General features: G+C 35.8%; 2 protein-coding genes across 8 annotated transcripts in view; one reads left to right on the top strand and one right to left on the bottom strand.

Annotated features, from left to right (window-relative positions):
- The window catches only part of LRRTM3 (leucine rich repeat transmembrane neuronal 3), a 162,403-nt gene extending 147,745 nt beyond the window's left edge, over positions 1 to 14,658 (bottom strand). The window contains exons 1-2 of the mRNA XM_038534074.1: positions 14,111 to 14,658; positions 12,215 to 13,746 (exon numbers count right to left, since the gene is read on the bottom strand). Of these exons, the coding sequence (XP_038390002.1) occupies positions 12,215 to 13,746; positions 14,111 to 14,114 (1,536 nt within the window). The 5' untranslated portion in view covers positions 14,115 to 14,658. The remainder of the gene's footprint in view (positions 1 to 12,214; positions 13,747 to 14,110) is intronic.
- Positions 1 to 27,129, top strand: part of CTNNA3 (catenin alpha 3) — a 1,666,571-nt gene that overhangs the window by 694,734 nt on the left and 944,708 nt on the right. The window lies entirely within an intron of this gene.

Genomic DNA, 27,129 nt, shown 5'->3' with positions numbered 1-27,129 from the left:
AATAGCTTTTGTGGCCTTTGATTCTTCCTATCACTCATAAATTCTGGCAACAGACTGGTTGTTTGTCAGATTCAAATCCCACACATATGAAAGGAAAGAGTTGAAGATTCCTACATTGAAAGTGGACTCTACCCTTAAGATTTATTTGTAAATTTTACTTAAAACTACTCTGAGAGGAACCTAGGATATCCCCCTAGTCCTGCGTAGCTGCAAATTATTGTATCCTTATGCCATAAATCTTGATAATATGTCTTTTAAAATGTGCCTGAGAAAATGTATTTCATGTTTATAGTGCTGGATTTTAGTGAGTCAAATTGTGTTTGGGCAGTATGTTTGCCTCTTCCAGTTCTCTGTGACACGGGAGTAAAATGGAGACTCTTCGGTCATTCAGCTGCAGATTCTAAGAGAGCCTGTTGTAACTGTGCATTTTAATTAACCGAATCAGCTGAGGAAATGTTGTCTCTCTACTGTGGTGTAGCTGTCTGCCTTGTAAAGTACCTCCCTGGATAAACAGAGGACTTCTATTTCTTAAACTGCCTTTCACCCATGGTCTTTAAGAGTGTTGGGCTTTTTCTTTTTTTCTTAAATTACAGGTGGAGAAGGTTTAATTAACTCTAAAATGATTCTCTAGCAGACTCGGTTGAATTTTTTTTACAACACTTCGAGCTACCATGTAGTTAGTGTAGGATGAATGCTATTACCGGAGCACACAGAAACATTTATAAACCTGAATCTGTTTTGTCATATTACCAGAGATGGCATCTGCACTTGGGTACAGTTGAAATACAAATTGAAGATCAAATAGTTTAAAAAAAAAAAAAACTAATCAGTGGGCTACTGTGAGCTGAGCCAACAAAATGGGAATAATTTAACCATTGATTATTTCTGCACAACACACTGCTGGATGGTAAAACTGAGTTGACTATGAGAAGATAGTTGTGGTTCTAAGAATTATGTGCAAATCTGACCTCTGGAAATATAATCTGTGAGCTTGGTATTGAAAACTGCTGAATACATCCTAGTGGAAACTTCTGGCCTCTATAATTGGTTATAGGTTAGTTAAGCACTGGGTTTCTTTCATTCTTCTGTCACTCTATGTAGAAGTTTGTAAATCCAAAGTAGACTAATGCTAATTTCACAACGGTGGTTTTCCATCTTTTCAAATTATGTGCCCAGGAGCTCAGGACCGTCTACCTTACTGAGACCATGTAGATTCTAGTTCTGAAAATTAAAAACAAAATCCAACCACTTATTATACTTCTTCCTCTTTGATAGAATGAGAACAAAAAAAATATTTTAAAATTTAAGTAACCACTGTGTACATACCGTAGGCAAGAGGGTTATCCATTAGAGATAAAAAATGATGCCCTATTTGTAGTGAAACCCTGGAATGGATAACTAAGGGGAGGACTATGAAATGCAGTTCTTGCAAGATCATTAAAAGTCAATTAAATTACCTTGGAATTTCAAATAGAAGGTAAGAAAATGGACTGCACAGTTTTCAAAAGTCCTCACAGCTACAAGTTTTTATGACTAAATAAAGGTTTCATTTCAATTCTCTTTTACATATGTTCCAAAAAATGAATCTGCTCCATTAATGGCAGAGATTACTGTGGTCCAGAGCCTGAGCATATCTCACATGTAAAGGAATGTTTGAATGCTCTACAAATCTGCCCTGCCTTATAAATCATAATTAAAATATGACTTAAAATATATTAGGGAGGGATGTCATTTCTATTTGTGAAATTCAGTTACTATTTACAAAATTACAGTTCTTCATTTATAGAACTAAACAAAGCTGTTGAATCAAAATCAGTTTTTGAGTCCCGTCTAAATTAAATTATTAGACTGTGTCATTTTAATTACTGCTTTGCCCAGAGATAAAAATCACTAGCATTTTCCTTTTAACCCAGTCAGAAGGTGCACATTTTGGTAGTATAGATTGACTTATAAATAAAAGTCAAGTAGAGAGAAAAATTGAAAGAAACTTCAAGTGGAGATGAGAGAAATGATATACAGTGAAAGGGAGGAAGACAATGAACAGAGGGGAGAGCAGAGACCCAGCAAAGTCCTATGTTATCCAATCTGCCCTCTGCATAATCTATGTTCAAGAGATTAAAAAAAAAAAAGATGAGCATCACTAATTCTCAACTCTAAGTATTTGAAGTTTGAAGCGTCCAGTTGAATAGTTACTTCGAAAATATGCATAGTTAGGAAGCCAAAGACCTGACCTCCTCTCTATGATAGTGTAGAACAGCCCCTTTGTTTGGTTAGAGAGGAGAGGCCTTGGAAAGTATTGAAGGCAGAAGCTTTGTGGAACTGGGGAGAAGATGAGCAGACACCCAACCTAATGAGAACAGGATCTTTCCCAAGAGGCAATGGACAGAGAGGTCACAGATATATGGCTTTTACAACAAAAGTTGATTACTTAGCCTCCACTAAAGCCAAGATGTATTCATATTTAGAATTAAATATTCTTTGTCTCACATTTTTTTTTAGCTCTTAGTCACTTTAACATATCACCTAAATTTTCCATATCCTTGGTAACTATCAAAGGAAAATCATTGGTAGATTATTCACAACATAAATGCAGTTTAAATCAGCACATGACTCTTAAAAACTATATTTATATAAGAATAATTATTGAAACCAGTTAAATGGTAAATAAGGCTGTGATATGAAAATATACATATTAAATAAAAACACAGGATGTATATGTAGATAAATGTATATGTAAAAAAATGTAAGGCCAGCAATAACCTTATCATAATTACCAGAAGATCAATTCAATAGATATCTCTCATGAATAAAAGACTGTACCAGTCACCACTGGTAGAAGAAAGATTAAAAAAATAGTTCATTTCCTCAAAAGGGTATACAGACACATTAATAACTCTAACACAAGACAACTGGTGATGTAGTCTCCAACAGGGATATGAAATACCATGTTAAACAGGGAAGGGCAGTATTAAGAAGACTTCTAAAATGAATGGGATTTGAATTGGATCTATTGTAGAAAAGCTCAGAGATTGATAGGAGGACTTGGAAATAGCTTGAGCAAAAGCACAGAGATAGAAAGCACACACTACTTCAAGATGGCCAATGCTAAAGCATGGGAAATGGCATGGAAATAAAGATAGAGATGCATTTGACCTTTGTTGGGAGATTTAGGATATTAGTTTTATATACTATATTACTCTTTAGTATCAACCATGTGCTTAGATGCCCCTGAGCAATTTAGATTCTAATTCTTGAAAGTTTGCCAGGTATCTCTTATTCCAAGTAAAAATAGATACTGGCATACAACTGTTAAAGCAAGCTATTGCACTGAAATTCTTAGCAGTTAGAGCTAATGAAGGGAAAGAGGAGGTTACTATTACGTGCCAAACTTTGTATCAAGTGATTTTACCTATGTCATCTCATTTAATCATATAGGATCTTTATGATCCTATATGATTATTAAAGAATACATGCAGTGTGCCAAAAGAGAGTACATAAAAATATTCAAGAAATGCTGATTCCTTTGCCCTCTTGCAACAATCAGGTGATGATTATATTGTTTTTCACATTTTTTTTTTTAAGATGAAGAAACTAAGACCCAAGATTTTGCAGTTATTAAGTCTCAGAACCAGAATCCAGACTGGCTTTTCCTGGATCTGTCACCCAAGTTCTTTCTAGTGTGCATGTTGTCTGTCAATGGAGAAATACTAAGCCTATGTAAAATGGCAACTTACTGATGATATTTCTCAAATTACAGTTACTGAATGAAACCTAGATTATTTGCTCTACCTTGGTTTCTTTGGTAAGGCTGACCTCATGTTTCAGAAAAATACAGAGGTATTGATATCAGATGATTTCAGAGATGCTTGCAAAGCATTTGTCCCCAGAAGTACTTTCCCCAACAGTCCTGGTTATGCTTGATCTTATATATGACTCTCTCACATTTAGCTAAAGGTTTTTAACCCTATTTAAATGTAAGTTGCCTCAGAAGGGACAATAATATTGGTCTAGATCCTAGATCTAGGAATAGATATTTGGTAAGGAGTAAGGAACAGAGTCTTGGGTATCATTGGATGGGGAGATTTTAGTGTGGATAATCCTTCTAAATGGAGAAAAGGCATGGGAATGGGAGACTGGAAAGAAAGGAGGCACATACCCTAGATTTGACTAGATTGTACTCTAGTGACAAATTAAGTCTGTCTGATTGCTCCAACCATAAAACTGATAAATTGCCCAGTGACTTCTGATCATATCAAAATTTGAATGGGCTTTCTAGAAAAGCAGGCAAAGTGGTCCACTTGGACTGGGAAAAGATATGTAGGCAGAAAACCAAACCAAATCAAAACAACCAAAAAACAAACAAAACCTCTTTCTTAGAAATGGGAAAGTGGAAGGAAGGTAAACCTTAAGTTTAAGACTATGGTGGTAAACTTGGAGAGTTAATCAGATATCATGAAAGCAAAATACAGGATGCTCATCATATATGATTATTTTTTAAGATGAAGCAAGATATAATTTGAGCTTTGTACTCTATTTTTTTATCTACCTTGATCTTTTCTTTTTAATTTACAGCTAGCTTAAAGCTTTTGCATTTTAGTGTAAACTAATAAAGACCCCACACATCTCTGTGTATTAGACCATAAAAACAACCAAAGTGAAGCCCATAAAATATATGTAGATTTTTACATTGTACTATTCAATCCTCCCTGTAAAAGTCCATAGGACTAAGTGCATGCTGCCTTTTAATGGCATGAGATGGGCTGAACTGGGTGCCACAGGCTGGAAGAATATGATGTAGGCAGATTAGAATTTAGTGAGCAGAGGGATATTCCAATCACTGGATATTGTTTCCAAATAGGAATTGAAGATATATAATTTGGCTAAAGAAACCTGTGTGGGTGAGGTATGAATTATTTTAGGGCAGTTCTATAAAGAAACGACAAGGTATAGGATTAATGGATGAAGCTTTTAGGAAAACAGAGTCACTCTAAGGACTCTTCTTACATTAAAAACAAATAAACAGACAAAAAGCCCTACATACCCACTCCTGCCACACAAAGACTTGATTATACAAAAATACACACACTTTGTAATGAACATGAATTGTCACCTTATAGGATGGATACGAATTTTCTTTCTAAGCATCTACGAAAATTCCTAACTTAGTGGAAAAGACAAAATTAAACAGATCGTGAATTATTCTATTTTCACCATCATTCAGTGATGTTACCTAACCTTCCATTGGATAAACAGCAGTACCTTAACCAAATAGTTATGCCTTTTACACTTTAAAATTTTTGTACAAATTGTGCAAAACCCCTCTCATAAATCAATGAGTACAAGCCAACATTGATCCTAAAGAGATGAGTTAGCTTTTAAACTCCTTGAAGAGTTTTCACTGTTGTGATCTTATCACAGGTGTATCAGAATTTTTAAAGTCACTCTACTATTTCAGCCTCAACATGATATACTCTACAAGTTTTCTCTAAATATTCTTGTGAGATTCTGGTTGATTGCTTCAAGTTGGGGAGGGGTAAGCATATTCCTTCTTTCAGAGTGTATAACAGATCAATATTAATGATAAGAAGCAGTTTTTAGCTACATGTGAGGACCACTAAGTTGAAGCCAAAAATATCACTTGATAATATTGTTTACTGTACTATAGCCTTATTGTCTAAGGACATTTTCTTTTACCCTCGCTTCATTAATAAGTTTGAACCCCAAGAGTGCTGAATAAGGATTTATATTTAGTTGAAGTCCTTTGCTCTTTAGTGACAACATGTATTTTATTCCCTGGATAGATGTAATTAGTGTGATGAAGCTTTAACAGAAATTGCCTTTGCTAAATGTAGTATTTGCCTTATCATTTTATATGTGAGGCCCCCCAAATTTGCATTTTATCCCTGAGAAGACAAAATTCTGGTTGTTGGTGTGTTTTTGATTGATAAAAATGTAGTTGGACACTGCTGTATATAAAGTCCTGTATTTTGTTTACTGGGAGTTAATTAAGAAGAAAAATAGTAGACTTTAATACTTAGCTAGCCTGTGACTCAACTATCTTTCTTCTTTTTTCCATTGAAAATCAGAGATATTAAAGAAGTGATTTGTAGTCTGTAGAGGAAAGAGAGAGGGTCAGCCAGACTTAAATTTTGTTTTATAGTTGTTGTTTGTTTGTTTTTTAAAATTAGAGATAGACTACTTTTAGAGATGACCACATTGTGTTGGTTTATATAAGGGACGGCTTTTTTTGGTGATATAAAATAATTTTTCTGTGTGCATGAAGTAGGGAATGATTTAAGGGTAGGAGAAAGGTATAAAGGAAATTTCTTTTTGGGGTGGGGAGTGGGAAACCCTGAAACATAAAGAAAATATTGAGAATTGTCAAAAAGTTATCAATTTTCATTACTGGATAGGATAAGAGAAGCTCTTTTACTTTTCAATAAAATGGATTATTATTGCTTATAGGGTTTTGCCATTAGGAAGTATAGTTGCAAAATAGTTGCAATCTGCTAGATTTTACACTGTGGCTCAGTGTCTGTTTTCCTGGAATTTTTCTCACATATTCAGGAGACCCAACTCAAGAACACTTGCCAATAATTCTATGAAGGTTAACCAGCATAAAATTTACAAATACTTTTTTCTTCTGAAAAACCATCATCTTCTCTCTGTTCTTCAGAGATTTCATAGAAACTTAGTTGTCAAAGAGGAACAGTTTCTCTACTTAAATTATAAGAATCTTGGAAACCCATATACATCACATTTGGTAAGACAAGCTACAGAAGTCAAGATTTCTGATTACATTGGTCTTTTCTTTATGAAAGGCTAACAAAGAAAAGTATTTAATTTGCCTAAGGGAATAGATTATTACTCATAAAAAAAGCCTTTGTATTTTTATGCTTTTTTAAAAATCCAGTAATTTTCAATGACAATAATTGATAGAGTCAATAGCAATTTCTATATAGGAAAAGATTGTGTATAGTTTTCTTTGGGGGAAAAAAAGAAACAAAGTAGATATCATGTGATTGATACCTGGAATCTATGCTAATCCCACTATAACATGTTATGAGCAATTACTTTTATACAATAATGATGTCATCTTGCCAGAAGATGTTATATGTATAAAGTATAAGACAACAAGTACTCAAAATATTGATACTAGAAAGGGGATAGACAATTAACCTATGTTGATTGAATGTCCTCAATTTTTAATGACCTGATTCGGGACATAATTAGGATTTTTATTTAGTTTGATAAGCTTTTGCTTCAATATTCTCTGGTTGATATCTTTATTTTATGTCTATTGTACATTGTGATCGTTACTGATAAACTAGACTCAGATAATATGGAGTAGAAGAAACTGTGTTTTTATGAAACTAAAGATCAAAAACAAATTAAGTTCTAGATTCACTGCCAAGTCTCAGAATTTGTATTAATGTAAAATGGATTTGTTCTTCTTTAACACAGAGGTTAGTGATGTCTTTTGACCCAGGCAAGACACAGAGCACCAGCAACTACAGCTGAATATCTCACTAAGTGCTCTTTGAAAAGAATAGATTTTTGCCATTTGAGAGTTAACAAAATATTTCTCAAATTTTGTTCTCCAAATAACCACGTGAAGTCAATAATACACGCCCATTTTACAGATAGGGAACTTAAAGTTCAGAAAAGCTAAGAAATTTTCCTGAAATCATTAGTTAGTAAATGTAGAAAAACTTGAATCTAAGGCCCATACTCTTATCATAGATGGCTGTGATATTTTCCTCAAATAAAAAAGAACAGTAAACTATGTTTATGTAGATTTTCTCTGTAGTATTTCTATTTTATTCTACGTAGCTATGCAAAAAGTCACCATTTTGTAGACTAAGCAAAATTTGGATCTAATTCTGTAAGCTATTATAATTTGATTAGGTAAACTCACTTTCACCTATTATTTTTTAACTAGTTTTCAAGAGTCATTTAATATGAACTATTTAACTTCCATCACTTCTGTTTCTTTTACAACTGTAATTCACATTTACTGATATTATTGTTCATGTTCACAGTTTCTTCCAACTGTGTCTGATTTTTAATGTAGGTAGATAAGAGAGAACCAGTACAGAAAAACTCCGTGGGCTTACTGCAGATCCAGATACCAATGAGAATCCAGGGAAAAGGGAATAGAAGAAACAACACAGTTTCTGAGTTTTTCATTTCTCATGGCTCAATTCTCATTTGTCATATCTGGAACTCATTTTCTCTTAGGCTTCATGGCTGGATGTTTGTTTCTGATGCTAGTCTAATCCACACATTAAATAAACTATTTAAATTCTCTTCTTGGTAAATGTCAAGGGAAGAGAGGAGATTTCATGCACCTACAACATCCTAAAATCCCTTGCCAAATCTATGAATCTGACTCTGCATTATCCTTCCCCAGAAGGAGAGCATAATTTCATTATCCATGAATCATCACCTCTTAGACTATAACATCATTGTCAGAGAGCCTAATAGAACCAGTGTTCAGCTGGCTGAGAAGGGGGAGGGTTGCGGAAAGCACTGGGGCAAAGCACAGGTCACTGGCATGATCAAGACACTGGAGGGTTCTAGAGCAGAAAAGGAAGCCTCCCTCATCTGATAGCTCTGACATTCCTAGTGACTGGTAAATAACTGATGCTGATTCTTTCAATATTAATATTGAAATTTGTCTTCCCTAATCTAAATTACATTAGATTTCGGTTCCTGCCTATGGAAAATGTTAACGCATTTAATGAAACTTGCAGAGCATCTGGCTAAAATTGATGAGTAAAAATACTTTAAAGACTTTCTTATCTATTAGTTCATTTTTACTCGCTCTTCATCTATGAACACTTATTTCTTCTAGCCCTAAGTGCCAGTTCTATGGCCTCTCTCTGGGCTAATTACTAAGTAAGTCCATATGTAAAATATAACTTAAACAATCACACTAGAATTATATTTCCCAGGGAGATGAATTAAATAAAATGCAAGTCTGATACACAGATCAAAAAATATATGTTGTAAATCATGTTTACATAAGGATTTGGGACTAGAAAAACCGGAGGCGTATAAATAGCTGTGGTTAGTATAACCAGCCACTGGAGGTCACTGCTGCTCCACAGAAATACAGTTTATTGCCTGTCTACTTAGTTGACTCACCAAATCAAGTAAAAAATGGTTTAAATTCTTTGACAAAATGTAATGTCAACATTCTTGGAAAATATAAACTCATTTAAAAGGAATATATCTTGCGTAAGTATTGCTTAGAAAACTATGGCACTGGGACTATTAAAGCTGTGCTGCAATAGCACTCTGGGCACTGAGGCTCATAAAAATGGGGGGATAAAAACCCATGCAGTTCAGTCACTAAACTGCATTTCTTCTCTCTCTGGTAAAGCATTCAAAGTACTGACTGAGTTCTTTCTAAGTCGATGCATCTGTGTTGTAGAGTTCAATAGGTCAGGCTGGTTTTGTAACTGTTGTCACCTTTGAGAGAAGCCAGATACTTCATGTAAATTTGGAACAGATAATGGAATACCAATTACATTGCTCTAATATGCAATGAGTGTGAAATATATAATGAAAATAGACTTACAGTATGTAGTTCAGAAAGTGCTGTGGGGTGGGGGTGAAGACAACAACTTTTGAACAGGAGAACACTGACCAGTTGGATTTGTTAAATTTAAAATGGTGAACTAGTTATTGTCTAACCTATAAGAATTATCTATCTGTGATTGGAAGATCCTGAGAAATAGAGAAGCTTCATTCCCAAAGTTGGTGGGGGGAGTCTTTTTAAAAAAAATTTCATGTCTTGAATTAAAATAACTTTTATAATCTAAGGAATTTTATTTTGATTGTATGATTAAATTTATAAATAAAGCTAGGCATTAAAAAATGACCAGCCTTTAAAATGTTGGTCATTCATTGAATATTACACATGAAGTAGCTTTGAATTTAAGAAACACTTTCAATACAGCAAACGTATTTTATATATGCCGGTAGGATCACAACAATGAGAACTGCAAGAATTAAAAAATATAAGTATAAATATCCCTTGCCTAAGTTTATTTGGTACATGACAATTGAGGCAGAAGGTCAAGTCAAAGAAATGGGCTTTTTCACTTTAACACTGCATTTAATTAATACAATCATCTTTAGTACAGATAAAAATGAGGCTGATCAGAGAAATTTTCTTTTTGAGATGGAATATATATTTAGTGACATTTTATGAAAAATGAAAAATTACAATTTCAGTGAAAAACATCACAGTAGGCTCAGTCATCCAGTTCGTAGTACTGTAAGGAAGTATCTGCGTTATTAATGAATTGGGAATCTGTGACTATTTACCATTAATAAATATACATTCAACAATTATTCATGGGTAAATATATTGTAGCTATGATGCTTTTCTGAACTGGCATCTCTTTTAAAGATTTAATCAAAATCAAAGTGCCTTGAGAAATCCACTTTAAATACCCCCTTTCCTTTATTGCTTATAAAAGTATGATTTTTTTTTATGATCTGGCTTCCTTGCAATTATATTTCATGGTGACTTGCCTAGATTTTTCCTCTCAGCATATGAAAAGCCTCCAAACTATATAAAAATGCTGGTTAAAAAAATAGCCATTCACTTTTCTTTTTTGCTGCAGTGATTTTGTTTTGAAAGAACAGGGATGTGGTTAAAGATGTGGGGCTTGGCAAGCCAAATTAAATGAAACAGACTGTTTCAATTCCTGATTTTTGTTCCTGTAACAGGATTGTTCATTTTGGAGGATGAGAGAGGATACAATACAGACCAAAGACATTTTTCTAAATCTTACTGAAGTGTGCTCAAAGTTACTGAAATACAGAAGGTATGATATTTGTACTGCAGTCAATAAACTTTCACCTACGACATAAAAACATGCATGCAGCTTGCAGATTGCCAACAGGGTCTGTACAGAATCATACTGATGGATGAGTTCACAATACAGATGAACATAGGGACACTGTAACATCAGTAATAGAAAAGCAAAAGACGACTGCCATGGAGTTGGTCTTTTTCCCTCTAAGATTTATTTTATACATTTATTAAGGTGTTATTGAAATCATTCTTTTTTCAATGAAGCTTTTGGTGGAACGCATGTCTTGGAATGTGTTCTCTATATGCCTCTGAATGAAGTGTCAGTCATTAGGGGACTAGCGTGTGCAGGGCACATCATGGAATGCAACAGGACAGCCTGACAAATCCCAGACAGAAGAACAGACAGAGCTAAAGATGCCACTCACTACATTAGAGTCCCTGAAAGAGCTGGAAAGAAATTCCGGTAAGCTCCCAACCATAGGCAAACAGCAAGCTGCCTTCCCATTTGCAAGCCTCATCTCTGAAAACTCCCTAAGGTGAGGAACAGTGGAGAAATCTGCCTCCTCAAATTTGCTTCTCGGTTATTTAATTAATTTATTTAGGCTGAATAACAGGCTAGGAGAAACTGACAGTGTGAAACCTCTATAGCTCGATTTTACAGGGATGGATTTCAGAGACAAGGTATTCAAGTCTAAAACTTTGTATTTTTACCATCTCACATTTTTCAGTTGTGTATTTGCAGCATTTTAACCCTTCAACACTTTTCCTTGGGCTCGCTTTCCTGAAATTCAAACACCTCTGGAAATTGCCCATGGTGTTTCTTTAACCCAGCACCATCTTTTGATAGTTTCCTGCAATTTTCTTTTTAAGCCAGACAATGTTTTAAGGCTCTGTCTCTTAAGTGTTCCCGTAATCAAGCATTCTCCTAGAATCAGTTCCAGCTCCCAGTACCTGAGCTCATTCACTTTTTCCTCAATTAGCCAATGAACAGCAACCCTTCTAAAACTAGAAGATTTGGTCCCACCAGAAGAGAAATAACAGCAGCTGTGGGGGATTACTTATGAAAGAAGTTTTATCTTGAAACAAGTGAGATATTAATGCGATCAATAAAGAGTCTTATACAATAGGCATTATCCCTAAACCAGAGTTTGAGCTTTGCTTTGATTGTGGCATTTAAATTTCAATGGGTTGATTATGTATGAGACGAAAATGACCAGTATTATGAGTGTACTAAAACGGACGGGGAAGGACCTTGCCAGCAAAGTGAGAGGGAGAGGGAATGGGAGGGGGGCACCACGTTCCCTTTATAGTCACCAGAGTTCAATAAAGCACCACTTATTTCCCAGCTTTTAAGAGCGCTTTTAGCACAATGGTTCATACCTCACACTCCCTGGAGCCTGATTTGTTATAGGTGCAGGGTCCCGTCCCATTCAGCAGCATCTCGCTGGTCTCCGTGTTGGTGGGCTTATAATCTACATAAAATTCCTGGGTGCTGGGAGTCATTTGCTTTAGGGACTGTCTTTTCTTTTTCCGGTGCCTTCGCATGAGGGAGCGCTGCTGCAGCTGCTTCATGCTTGCAGGGTACCGCTTCCATGACACGTAGATAACGAGCAGGATGACGAGCACGGACAGGAAAAGGGCCACGCTCCCTGCGATGATTTTATGGAAAGAGATATGCTCGGTGTCAGCATCGGTCTCTGGGCCAGGCTCCGTGGCTCCCACCGTGGGGGGCAGAGGGGGCTTGCTCTCATGCTTCGGCCTGGGGAGCTTAGGCTTAAATGTCGGCTTCGGAAGAGCCCTGGCCAGATCAAACCTCTCCGTGGTACTTTTGCCACAGATGCTGTAATTCTTCACCGCATCCATCACATTTACTCCTTGCAGCTCTTTGGGACTGGCACAGATAATTGTATTCTCCCTCAGACCTTTAAAACTTTTCAGCCAGTTTACCAGGGAGCAAATGTTTCTGCTGCATTCCCATATATTCCCAGCAAGACTGATGTCATTGAGAGATATCCAAGAATCCAAAATCTCTTGACCAATAAATGTAAGCTTATTGGAATCCAGGTTGAGGCGCTGCAGGTTTGGGACACACTGGAAAACACTAGGTCCACTAAAAGCTTCAATCTCATTGCCTGATAAATCAAGCCTTTGTAATGAGCTCCAGGTCCAGGACATGGTCTGTCCTATGACACTGATTTTATTCCACTGCAAGTAAAGGTTCTGTAGGCTCACCAACCTTGGAAAAAGGGCCAGGTTGAGCTTAGAAAATTGATTGTGCTCCAGGTGAAGTTCTTTGAGTCTGATCATGCCAGCAAAGACATTCCTGGCTAAACTTCGGATCCGGTTGTATCCCAGGTCCAAAAGTTCCAGATTGCGGCAGTCTTGGAATATTCGCACAGGGATGGTTCTCAGGGAGTTAGACCGTAAATGTAAACTCAGCAGCTTCCGCAAGCCCCGAAACTGCTCAGATCCCAGAGAATGCAGCTGATTATAGGACAGATCCAAGTTCCGTAAATTTGTCACAGGTCTGAAGGTATTGTTGAGAAAATAGGAGATTCTGTTGGAACTCAGAATCAACTCTTTGAGTCTGCGTATTCCATTAAAAGCATTCTCATCAATATTGCTGATATGATTATGGTCAAGGTACAGCCAGGTGAGCTGATTGAGCCCTTTAAATTGATTATACTTAAGTTTTTGAAGGCTGTTATAGCGAAGGGACAAACCTAAGCAACCAGCAGATATACTTGAGGGTATCTCCTGTAATTTCTGAGATTCACAATATACCATTTTGCCTTCACACCTACAGCCCTTAGGGCATCCTCGTTCAGCAGAAGAAAGCATTGTCAGTAAGACTGTGGGGGCTATAATCAGTGCTACAGCTGATCCGCTCAGTAGCCTAATTACATTGAAACCTGGAAATAAAAACAACTTAGAAAAGTTATCCCCCCAAAAAGGAATTCATTTATTTTTCAATCAAGCAAAAATAGGCATGTATTTTCTCTTTTAAAAATTAAAATCTAGATAACAACATTTAATATCAAATAACACCTCTTTGAAATTTAAAGAGATTGTCTTTAGGGCTTTTTTTTTTTTTTTAAATAGTTAAGCAAGGAAACGTGTCCACTAAGCAATTGAATGTATAGTCTTAAGCACAGAAAGGTATTCTCTAAAATAATTAAGGCAGAATTACAACACAGACTAGAGGGTTTGGGTTTTATTTTTTTGTTTTTGTTTTTTTTTTTTTAAGAAGGAAAGAAGAAAAATGACAAAACATACCCATCCTTTGTATTGTTCAAAGGTCGTCCTTAGGTCTTTTGCTTTGGCTTAAGGGGCCACTTGCATGACAGCCCCTGTCAGCTGCACTGTGGTGAGTCAGGGCTCGCTGACACCCAGGAAGAAAAATTGGACCCCTTGGGAGATGGACCGATTTTGGAACATTATTCTTTGCCAGCCACGCAGAACACTCCAAGAACAAATAAATTCCAACACCGCATTTGTAGCAAAACATCAAAATCTTCCTAGGTAATAGGATCTTCGTGGATATTACGTTTTTGCATCTTTACAGTTTTTTAGGGGGGGGCGTTAAAAAAAAAAAAAACTGGCTTCTACAATTTCTTCTTATCGGAAAGCATGATGTAGTCCTCCAAGCAACGTGGGGCTACCTGAGCTGCCACATCTGTATTCCATAGCCCAGCATTTCTGGGGGTGAGCACCCACTTCAGCCACAAAGCTGCGTTGGAGCCCAGGAGGCAGGAGAGCCCCGTACCGCACACACGCTCAGCTCACTTCTGCAGACTGTCATTCTGAAAGCTGCTCGGACTGTTGCTTTGGTTTCAGTGAATGCAGTCTTATGTAAAGCTGCCCCCAGTGGTGAAGAACATTATGGGCATGTGCAGAAATGTCTCTCTTTTATCTTGCAAATGAGCAGGCTCTCTGCTGGAAAATGAATGATTCTTTTGGGTGGCTCAATGGGAACTGAATGGTCACCGTAATCAATAACTAGCAACATTTTCTGTAATTTCCAAGTCTTGTTTTACAATTTGGCAATGTCTTTATTGTCTGCGTCCACTTAATCGCTAAACATGTACTGCCTAGAGTTTTTCTGGAGCTTGACATTAAGTTCACAGACCGAATGTCAATTTTTCTTAACCTCAATGTAGGCTTTGAACTGAAATTTATAAAATGAATTATTGAGCTTTTCACAGAGAAGCATTAACTGCCTGCCCATTTGACCTCTTAGAGTCACAGTGATTATATTATGCAAGGTGTCTCAGGATGCTAAGGCACATACATTTTGGAATACAGGGGATAACTAATGACATATAAATTAATGTGTCCAATAGCTTTTCTGGTTTTCCTACAAAAGACATAATTGGTTTAATGGCTTATGGCTTGGTTTGTTGTTTGGGTTGCTGTCATTTGTTTTTAATTGGAAGAGAAATCATTTTTAGTGCAAGTAGAAGAATCAAGAGATCATTTGGTTCAGTTTATTGATACCACTGCTATTTATTACACGAATAATATTTATTGAGCACTTCCTAAGTGTTTTAAATGCGCTATCTTGTTTTATCTTTAAACAATATTATGATGTAGGTCCCATTATAACCTTCATTTTGAAGATGAGGAAACTGAAGCTTGGAAATGTAGCTTGATGCAGTTCATGCAGTAAGTGGCAGAGCTGAGATTCAAAGCCATCTCTCTCTTATGCTTGGACCTCTAACCACTATATGATCTTGCCTCAACAGCAATGTTATCTTCATATGAAAATGAGTCAAGTGAAAATTAGCCTGAATATGATACTGGGTCAAGGAAGCTGTAATATATATATAGATCAATCAATCAATCAATCAATCAATCTTGCTTTGTAGGTTTGTATAAACTTCTTTGGTATGAGTCTTTGAAAGAAATATTATAAAAACTAATGAGAAGCAGTTTAGTTTAGTGATTAAGAGCATGGATTTTTGCACCTAGGATCAAATCCTGGCTGCAATTTGCCAGCTATGCCAGCTATGTAAACCTGAATAGGTACTTATCTTCTGGATGCCTCATTTTCTCTTCTACAAAAGAGATATGGTAACAACAACAACAACAAAAAATTACATAGAGTGTTTGAGAATTGTCAACTTAATATCTGCAAAGTACTTAGAATAATGTGTAGCACATAATAAACCTGTGTTAGCTGTTATTTGAATATCAATTTTATTGTATTCACTGTCATTGCATATTGTTTAATATTGAATATTGACTATACTGACTATCATTAACTCACAAAGAGCCTCTTCAATGAACATTTTTATCTTGTTCACAGTGGATTTCTAGGATTCATTCAGTCTCACCTTTTAGTAAGAGAACTTCCTAAATCTCCATCATCTCAACCTTATCTTTAAAATGAATCTTTTGGTTCTTTGAACCATACCTTGTAATTAATATTTAATTCTTTCTTCCCTAAAGCAGAATATGGTCACATCTGTCTCATAGAGAAAATCATTTTGTTTAAAGATAAATAGTATACCTTAAAAAGTTTGCTTTGTCAGTCTTTGTCAGGTGAATTGGCTGTGGAAAACCCCAGAGAGCTTTCACATTTATCTCTAAGGATGAGAAGTTTGGTAACTGTTAGTCATGACAATCAAAGGGATCTCACTGGTATCAGTGAGAATCACCAATTCCTCAGGATGGTATGAAAAGGGCAGGGCAGTGGTTCCTCCCAAATTATCCATGTCATCAATGCATATAAATCCCACAGAAAGCTTGTTAAAAATAAATTTCTGTCTATCCTTCAAGATTCTGATTCATGGGATGAAAGTGGAAGCACTTAGCAACAAGACTGATGGACAAGTAACTTTAAGAAATGCACTGTAAGGAAGTGATTAAAATAATAAATATTCTCCTAGTAGGAAAAGAGGATATAAAAACATATGATATTGTGATGCAAGTTCCATGAGGACAAAGACAGTGTTTTGTCTACTTCAGTTTCTCTAAAACCTAGAAGAGCACTTGACACATAATAGATGTTTAATTATTGAATAGATACATTTTTATGGGGGTCACAAGTACATTTGATGTAGGACAAATTGATTATGTAATGCTAGTCTTGTGCACTTGGGATTGATCTTTGCAGAATTCCTGAGTCAATGATATTGGGTACAAGTTTGGAGAAAGTGTTCTTAAAGAATGTGTGTAAAAAGGCAAAAAAGTAGAAAGTGGAAAGACTTAGATGGTCAGCAAATGATCTTCACTTTTTATGTAGACATCTCTTCATAGTTAAATCATAAATTTCATAAGAACTGTAAGTATACTTCTGAATATTCCCTTTGACATGTTACAACTTTTATCATCTAACATACCAAATGGAGCCTGACAACTTGTATCAATTAAAAAGTACTAGAGGAAATCATATTTATAACTTCTCTCTCATATTTCTGTTACTTAAGAACCTCTGATTTTTCTCCTTACTTTCCTTGCATGTCCATGGAAGGTATCTTTTGAGGTGTCTGTCTTGCTTAACAGCTACAGATGGCTACTCTGCAATGGCTGGAGGCCCCATCAACTTTGTGCTGCTTTTTCCTTCATTCCCTGGTGACAGGAACACAGATGAGCCCATTGAAAATGTAATTCTTGGGCACCTGGGTGGGTCAGTGGTTGAGTGTCTGCCTTCGGTTCAGGTTGTGATCCTGGGGTCCTAGGATTGAGTCCCACATCGAGCTTCCCTCAGGGAGCCTGTGTCTCTCCCTGTCTCTCTCTGTATTTCTCATGAAAAAATAAATAATATATATATATTTCTCTCACTTTGCTTTTCCTGGGAAAAGTCTTGATTATTTATGGTGAACATTCTCTTCTGTGTGCCACACCTTGTCCTTAGTTTTTAGTCATTTTTCTAATACGTTGGCTTCTGATCTCATCTTGCTGCATAGTTCTGACTTTACACTCACCTTCACATTTAGTCTCATAATTGATATTTCTTCTTAATACTGAATCATTGGTTTCTTCCTCAATAGTAATGAATAGCCATTCTTGGACTGGGTCTGTCTCCAGTTACTCTGTGTGTTTCCTACCTTGGTACTAGCCTTTAAGCTGGCATCACCACCAAGTCTATCTCGGTTCAATATAATGAAGTGCATGAAGAGGGAAGACCATTCACGGGGCTAGCAGAAAAATCCAAAAATAAAATAATACAATTCAAAGCAGACTGAATACTTGAGATTGCAGAAATAAGCCCAAAGACATAGAGTCTTTTCTTTTCAAAAGAAAAAAATTATATTCTAAAATATTTTAGCAATTTGCTATAGTACTTTTAAGTTTATCCTCCTTTTACTTTTTGACTATAGCAAGATGATTAGTTCTGATTTGCCTTTCAATAGGACCAAAATTATACTACATTATATATTTAAAATTCTTTTGCACTTACCACCACATACAGAACAAACCATAAATTCCCTGACAAGTTAAATTAGCCCAATGAATCTAGAGCCTTAATGATTTATACAATTATAAAGGGTAGCCATGTATCTGAAGACTTTTTTAAAAAAACTATACTTATAGTACTTCAAATAGCTGCACATATTTTGTTTAAATTGGGTAAACAAATTCTAAGTGTATAATGCCCAATATCAGTCCAACATGAAACTTAGTTGCCAAAAAACTTAGAAAATCAGGGCTTAAAGAAGATGTACTGATACATTAACAATGGGTTGGCCTCAGGGATTTCATTCATTTAACAAACACATAGTTTGGGTACCTGCTATGTACTAGATGCTGTTCCAGACACTTGAAATATATTAGTGTACAAAATAAAGGTCTAAGCTTATATTCTATAATTTTCTTTTTTTAATTTATGATAGTCACACAGAGAGAGAGAGAGAGAGAGAGAGAGAAGCAGAGATACAGGCAGAGGGAGAAGCAGGCTCCATGCACTGGGAGCCCTACATGGGACTCCATCCCGGGTCTCCAGGATCGCGCCCTGGGCTAAAGGCAGGCGCCAAACCGCTGCGCCACCCAGGGATCCCTAAGCTTATATTCTGAAAGAGTGACAGGGACGCCTGGGTAGCTCAGCGGTTGAGCATCTGCCTTCAGCCCAGGGTGTGATCCTGGAGTCCGGGGATCAAGTCCCACATCGGGCTCCCTGCATGGAGCCTGCTTCTCTCCTTGCCTGTGTCTCTGCCTCTCTCTTTGTGTCTCTTATGAATAAATAAATAAAATCTTTAAAAAATAAAAAAATAAACGGGTGACATGTACAAACCCCCACCCCCCAAAAACAGTATATTATTAGGTAACGTGTACTATAGAGAAAAGTGAGAATAGAGAATATTAGGAATGTAGGTGGTAAGGTAACTTGTAATTTTACTTTTCTAAAAAGTTTTTACTTAAATTCCAGTTAGTTAACATGCAGTACAATATTAGTTTCAGATGTAGAATTCAGTGACTCAACACTTCCATACAATACCCGATGCTCCTCACAAGTGCACTCCTTAATCCCCATCACCTACTTCATCCATCCCCCCACCTATCTCCCCTCTGGTAACCATCAGTTTGTTCTCTATAGCTAAGAGTCTGTTTCTTGTAATGTTAAATTTTGGGATGGTTAGGGCCTTAGTGGCTTGATCAAAACCTAGAAGGAGATGAGGTTGTTCACCTTAAGTATATAAGGGGAATGGCTAGTCTAAAGGTCCTCATGTGAGAGATCATATGTTCAATGAATTGCAAACAGGCCAATCTGTCTAGATTGGAGAGAACAATGGGTAGAAGAATTGGAGATGAAGCCAGAGAGGTACTAGGTACTGAGTCATGGAGGGCTTCATATGCCATTGTGAAATCTTTGGCTTTCTTCTGTAGAAAACTGGGAACCAACTCAAGATGCTGTGCTGATTAAAGATATAACCAAGTTACCCATTGAAAGGATCACTCATACTGCTGTTATGGGAATAAACTTGAATGGGACAAAAATAAAAACATGGAAACATGGAGGTCAGTAAGGAGGCCATTGTACCAGTTCAGGAGAGAGATAATGGTGCCTTGGCCCAGTGTGGAAGCAGTGAAAATGATGAGAATTGGTTAGGTTCTGGATATATGTTTAGGTAAAACCAAGAGATTTCTAATGGATTAGAAGTGGAGGTTTGAGATAAAGAGAGAAATTAAAGATGATTCCTATTTTATAAGTTGAGCAACTAGAGGGACAGTGAAGCCATCAGCTGCTTCTTTGGGTCAAATTTTGGGCATATCCAAATCCTCCAGAGTAATTTACAAATAAACTTAGGAAACACCAAATTAAAAAAAAAAAAAAAAAGCCTACATATTTGAATTAACTTTAAATTTGGCTTTCACTTTTCTTCAATTTTGTGAGACTTTAATTTTTGAAAACGTCTTCTTGATATTAGGCCTCATCACCTAATGCATTTTAAAATACAAAGGACAATGATACACTTAAAAATATTTTATAAAGTGATTAGCAAAATTAGCCACTAAACAATAGCAACCGTAGGTTTCTTCTATTCAGATGGCCTAGACAGAAGCAATGTCTTTGCATATGACCTCGGAGAGCAATGGAACCAAAAGTTTTGGTGAAAGCTGAAAATTACATAAAGACCAGACACAGGACTATGTATACTAGAAAATAAATTTGGTGCATCCAAAATGTCCTTCTAAAATAACTTAGAGAATGACACATACTTTTATTGCATGTGTCAGTTGACATTTGGAATTTGGAACTGATTCTGGCCAAACTTCTCAGGGTTTCAGTTTGTTTACCAGCAGAATGGGACTCATAAAACCTGTGTTATGAATCTCTAAAGCTTTTATTTAAGGTAAATTTCCATAATTTATGGACAAATACTTTATAAAGTGGTATAAAATGTTTCTGGAATCAGAGTACCAGTGAGAAAATTAATTTTATTTAATTTTGTCTAGGTTCTCTGGTCATGAACATATACTGCAACAAACATGTATCAAGGGACACGGACATGACCAAGAGTGGAGTCAGAATTTACCAATATAATAATAAAAAATTCTTTAGTATTCCCTTTCTGCTACACATTTAATGCCACAATCATTTATTATATAGCATACATTGTTGACATTCTGTATTCTAACTCATGAAACGCTTTCACCAAGAAATACATTTGATCTAGATATTTTAAAGAGCTTAATGTTTTTGACTCAGTTACTCTGTCATGTGGTGGAGTTGTCAGAATGCTAACAAAGAGTTCCCTACAGCTATGAAAATGATTTTCTTTATTTCTAGTTGTTGGAATACACATACACATTTGTACATTTGTAATTATATCCTGATATTTCATAAAAGCATTAATATGTCTCTGAAATATCCTTAGTTTCCATCTGCTTGCTTCGAGGGCTCTATTAAAAACCATGTTTGGTCACATATGGTTATGAGTGAACATCCCTGACTTAAATAAATGGATAAAGAAAGTTCTATGTCTAACCATTATAATGGTCTCCCAATGTCTTCTTGAAATGAAGCAAATTCAAATGAATGAGCCCTTATAAGGTTATCTAGCACATGTCCCTTTCCCTCACCTGAAGGTGTATTTATGCTGTGGCACCAATCCATATTTTCAGGTTTCATTGCATTCCTCACTTCACTTTCTTCAGAGGTAGCCCTAAGCTAACTTGGCAATAGGGAAAAATAACAGACTCTTAAAGAATAACACTTAGTGGAAGACTTCTGAAGACTGAAAAGACCACACGACTTTGAGGAAATAATTGTTTTTGTGGAAATTTAAAAACATACACAAATGTAGAGAAAATAGTATAATAAACATCAACTTCAACCAATTATTAATATTTTACTAATTTTTTTCATCTATCCCTGCCCCTCTTCCTGTATACACACACCTTCCCCCCCCCCCCCCCGCCCCCGGAGTATTTTTAAAAGCAAATCTCAGATATCATGTCACTTTACCCATATATATTTAGTATGCAATTCTAACCAATAGAAACTTCTGGTTTAACAATGTAGCTTTATTGTACCTAACAAAATTAATATTAAGTTCATAAAGTTGATGTGTAGTCAAGATTTAAGCAGAGCATAGTTATTGCATTTGATTTTCATGTTTCTGAAATCTCTTTAGTTTTTTAATGCCATTAATTTATTGGAAGATATCAGGTCATTTGGACTTTATCTTGTTCCATGCCCTGCATTTGGTTGATTGCTTCCCTTGTGTCATTTAACTTGAAAACATTTGTTGAGCAAGGATACATTTATTAATTTAAGCATGATATCTAGCCCCAATGTATGCATAGGACATTTATTTACATTTGGTAGCAAAGCTAAAACTTGCCAAACTTTTGAGTAAACTGAGACTTAGAGCTCAGGAAAAAAAAATGTATTTCTGTTTTGTGGTACTTATACTACCAGGGAATTCAGTAATGGGTCAAATGGCAAGTTCAGGAATGGGGAGTTAATATTAAGGTGTCATGATTCTATGTTGGTTTAATGTTTATATTTACCAGTATTTCTGTTCTTCACTTTCCATCACACTTCTCCATAGTTAGCAAAAGCAATTATTTAATGTTTCTTGTTAAAAAAACTAATTTTTAAAAATTGATGTTGAAGTATTCTTCTAACAAAGGCTCGAAAAATTCCTTTCAAAAGAATAGAAATCAAAAGTCACTTATAGTCATTTATATTGAGAGAAATCAGTTTTCTAGCTTTTCATTTAAAAAAAATTCTATAAAGGAATTTGTAAGAAACAGTCACACTGTAAAATTTATAGTCTTGTGTATATATATATATAATATATACATATTCCTAAATTTCTTATAATTTCTCACAGTAAAGCAAAGTAGTTTTAGAGTAACTATAAATGTCTCTTAACTAAATTTGCACCTTAATATTTGATATTCTACTTTGCATGTGTGGCTGTGCTTTGAATATAAAGCCAATATTGTTTAAGTGGTGTCATAATAAACATTTGCTATATTTGCTTCATATATATTCTGATGTAACAAGAATTTTTAAAGAGAAAAATTCTGTTCTGGCCCATTTAGGTTGCTTTAACAGAATACCACAGATTGGCTGGCTTTTCAACAACAGAACTTTATTTCTCACAGTTCTGGAGCCTGAGAAGTCCAAGATCAAGAAGCCAACAGATTCTATGTGTGTCTAGGGCCTACTTCCTGGTTCATAGAGATGTCCTCTTTTCTCTATAACTTCACATGATGTAAGGAGCAAGGGGTCTCCCAGGGACCTCTTTTATAAGGGCACTAATTCCTTCATGAGAACTCTCCTCTCATGACCTAATCACCTCCCAAAAGCCTCACCACCAAATACCATCACATTGGGGATTAGGTTTCAACATATGAATGTGGAGGGGCAGAGGCATAAACATTCAGCCTATAGCATTTTCTATTGTATTTTTAAAGCATTTATATAATAATTTTAACTGGGTACACTAGTATATTTGAGGAATAAAAAAATAGTGAAATGGAATAAAGGGGAAAGGAGAGAAAATGAGTGGGGAAATATCAGAGAGGGTGACAGAACATGAGAGACACCTAACTCTGGAAAACAAACAAGGGGTAGTGGAAGGGGAGGTGGGCGGGGGGTTGGGGTGACTGGGTGACACTTGATGGGATGATCACTGGGTGATATGCTATATGTTGGCAAATTGAACTCCAATAAAAAAATAATTAAAAAAAATAAATAAAATCTGCCTTCCTGACAAATATATCAGCATGAAGAATTAAATTCTCCAACTACCAGGTGGGGAAAGATAAAAGAAATTTTGATTTGGATTAAAAACCATAATGTTCCATTGGTTAGTTTGATTTTTGTTCCTGAAACAGTAGGTCTGATATTTTTAATTTTATGCTGCAGACTTACAAGATATTAAACTTCGGAGAGAAGAGAAATGCTGCATAGGTTTGCAGCGTAGTGGCAGAGAATAGGAGCCTATGGGTCCTTATATTACACTAAAATGTATCCTGTCAATTTGGGGACTCTCTGAAACTGGGCTGGAGAAACCTTCTGTGTATTGTTAATGCTTACTTCTGATTGAAAACTAGTTCCAGTAAGGGTGCAGGGGAATGCTTAGGAATCTCCTGTGGCTAACAGCAGAGCCCCCATGTGGCAAAATTGTGACTTAGGCAGAAATTGACTTAGTCCCTGGAAGCGAATGCCACAGGTCCTTAATAAAAATAAAATTTCTTTTCTGGTACTGGATTGAGAATTTATTTATTTATTCAGTGAATATCTATCAAGGTCTTCTGCTGTTCTTTTTGCTGTGTATACAATGGGGAATAAGGCGAAGTGCCTACCATCAGAGGACTTGCATTCCAGTTAATGAGGCAGTAAAAAATAAACATCATAGACACACACAACAATGCCAACTAGAGATAAGTGCTATGAAGACAAATGACAGGATAAGGGGTAGTGACAGTTTGATAAAATAGTCAGAAAATCTCTTTCTGAGGACTTCACATTTGAGAGCAAATAGGAAGAGCCTCATGTGACTTTCTGGAATTTTCATTGATCACCACCAACATTTTTACTGTGGCTTCAGGCAGCCCCTGCTCCCCCTTTGACACTTCGGACCAAGAGAAGGCATGTTCTCTTTTTGGAATAAGTAGCACAGCTGAGAATTAAACAAAATTTGAAGACATTTTTTTAAATAAGAGATTTAAGAGATAACACAAAAAGAACAAACAGAAATATAACTCACAAAATGATCTTAGACGGAGTTGGCTTTCTTAGATCTGGTTTTCAGATTCAGACTTGGCACCAGGAATATTTGCCCCATCAGCGTGATCCCACCCACTCAAAGATTGTTGCAGGCTTCATCATTTATATCAGATCCTCAGGCAACAAGTCAACTATTCAAACAAGCATTTCACATATATGATAAATTCATACATAACCATAACTTTCCACCAAGTACCTCCTTACCTCTTAGTGATTTTCTCTCATCTCCAGTACTTTGTCCCTAGATGCCTATAGAGACCCATTCTTTGTGGATATTTTTTCCACTAAACAACAAATGAATTCTGTGGTATTAACAGATAATGGGTTTATAGTATTAGCTTTCTCAGTGTATTTGAAATGCAAAAATGGAAAATATTAAGGAATCATTGACAACTGAATTTTATGTACATAGTGTGAGAGGCAGATATGAAAAAAGACTTGTACAGAAAACACCTATACTTGCTTCTCCTTCTCAGTTTCTTCACCAATTACTCTTCCAAGATTCAGTGACTTTATTTTGGCTACTATATTTTTTCTTATAATATTTCTGAATTTTGTTGATATTTTCATTTCTTGTGATTTTAACTGAAATTTACTATCATATTCTCTCTCACTTTCCTACTTCTCATATAAATCAGTATTAAATAAATAGTACTGAAAATGACCATGTGAGCAAAGATGCTACTGGATTAAGTGGTGTACTGAATTATGTTCACATTCTCATTAAACTTTTTGTTTTTCTTGCAGTTCAGATTTGTCCCTATTTTCTCTTTCCCTGTCTCTCAGATTTGCTTAGATGTTGTCTGTATATAGTGCTAGTTGTTTTCCCTAGTATTTTGAAAGATTCTTCAAGTGTTTAATTTTTCCAAACAATCTATTCAGATAATGCCTTCTGTTTGCAGCACTATTTCTTTAATATCTAATATTAGCTGTATCTAATTATGGCTGTTAACCTAGTGTTCCCCTTCTCCATTCTCCCCTTTCCTGGTTCCCATATATTCATTGTCTTAGTTTACCACTTATTTTGTTGAAACATATCTGGTAGTAGATTTCTAAGAAGAGGTGCATTTGATATAAAAATTCTGTATCTCAATTTTTTTAGTTTATCCTAACTGATTAATAAATCCAATTGGAAATCATTTTCTCTCAGACTCTTTTTAAAATTATATATATAATTATATATATTATATATATGATTATATATGTATATTATATATATATATATATATATAATATATATAATGCCCATTTTCACAAGCAAGGGGAGCAGCAAGCAGAGGGAGAGGGAGAAGCAGACTCCCGCTGAGCAGGGGCCCAGTGCGGGGCTCCATCACAGGACCCTGAGATCAAGACTCAAACCCAAGGCAGCAGCTTAACCACCTGGGCCACCCAGGAGCCCTTTCCCACCCTTTTCCCTCAGAATCTTTTAGCCACTGGTCTACTGTCTTCTCATACCTACTCTTGTTGTTGAGTACCAGGTTCTGTTCTTATTTCCACTCCTTGTATATAATCTTTGGAAGCTTTTGTGACACTCTATTTTCTCTGGTATTTGGAAATTGTACAAAAATGTACTTTGATTTGGGCCTTTCAACATTCATTGTGCTGAGTATTCAATGGACCTTTTAAATCTGGTGACTTGTGTCCTTTGGTTCTGTAAAAATTTCTGTATGTCTTTTATTTTAATTACTTCTCTCTACTTTCTCTGCTCTCTCTCACTCTGGAACTTTTATTGGGCAGATTTTAGATTTCCTGGATTGAGTCTTTGTTGTTGTGTTTTTTTCTCCTATGTTTCCATCTCTTTATATTTTTATCTTACTTTCAAGTGATTTCCTCAGCTTTATGTTACAATATTTTATCTGTTTATTAAAAATTTAGATCAGGTGTCAGCAAACTATGGCACAACCAAGTCCAACAATGATGTTAAGTCAAGTGGTGTAAATAAAGTTAAACTTTTGTCACTAAAGGAATACGTTCATGCTTATCCATTTATGCACTGTCTACAGATGCTTTCATTAATCAATGGCAAAGTTTAGAGACTGTAAATCCTATAATCTTATAGTATTTGCTGCATATCTCTTTATTTTAAAAGTTTGCTGATCCTCTACTCCCCCCAATTTAGTTGATCATATTTGTCATCTCTAGGAACTCTTTTTTGGTTCTCTTTTTCTCCTTCATTGCATATTGTTTTATTTCTAGAAACATGACATCTTCTTTTCATTCTAGAATATTATATAGAGTGTTTTGGTCCTATATTTTTGGTGCAATGCCTCTGAGGTATTTAGCTAGTTTGTCTTGGTCCATTTCATGTTAGAAGCTTTTTTAAAAATGTTAAGTTTCTTGTGTGCTTATTCAGATTGAGTGGGGCACTGAGAGAAAGTTCCCTGTGTATGGGCTTGGTTTTGGCTGTGGATTCTGTGGGAGCAAGATTAAAAAATGAACTTGCCTTTTCACTGAGAAATCTCCAGATACATGAATATAGCTATTTTCTTTCCCTTGGAGACCTCCAACTGGAGCTGGAGGCTATCAGTGTTCTAGGGACAAAGCAGGAGAAGGGTGCTGAGCTCTTCAAGTTCATTATGTACATTCTCATTGAATTTTCCTG

Source organism: Canis lupus, chromosome 4 (genome assembly GCF_011100685.1).
Source record: "Canis lupus familiaris isolate Mischka breed German Shepherd chromosome 4, alternate assembly UU_Cfam_GSD_1.0, whole genome shotgun sequence".
Lineage (NCBI taxonomy): Eukaryota > Metazoa > Chordata > Mammalia > Carnivora > Canidae > Canis > Canis lupus.
The sequence above is the reverse complement of the archived record's forward strand: the minus strand, read 5'-3'. Positions and strand labels throughout refer to the sequence as shown.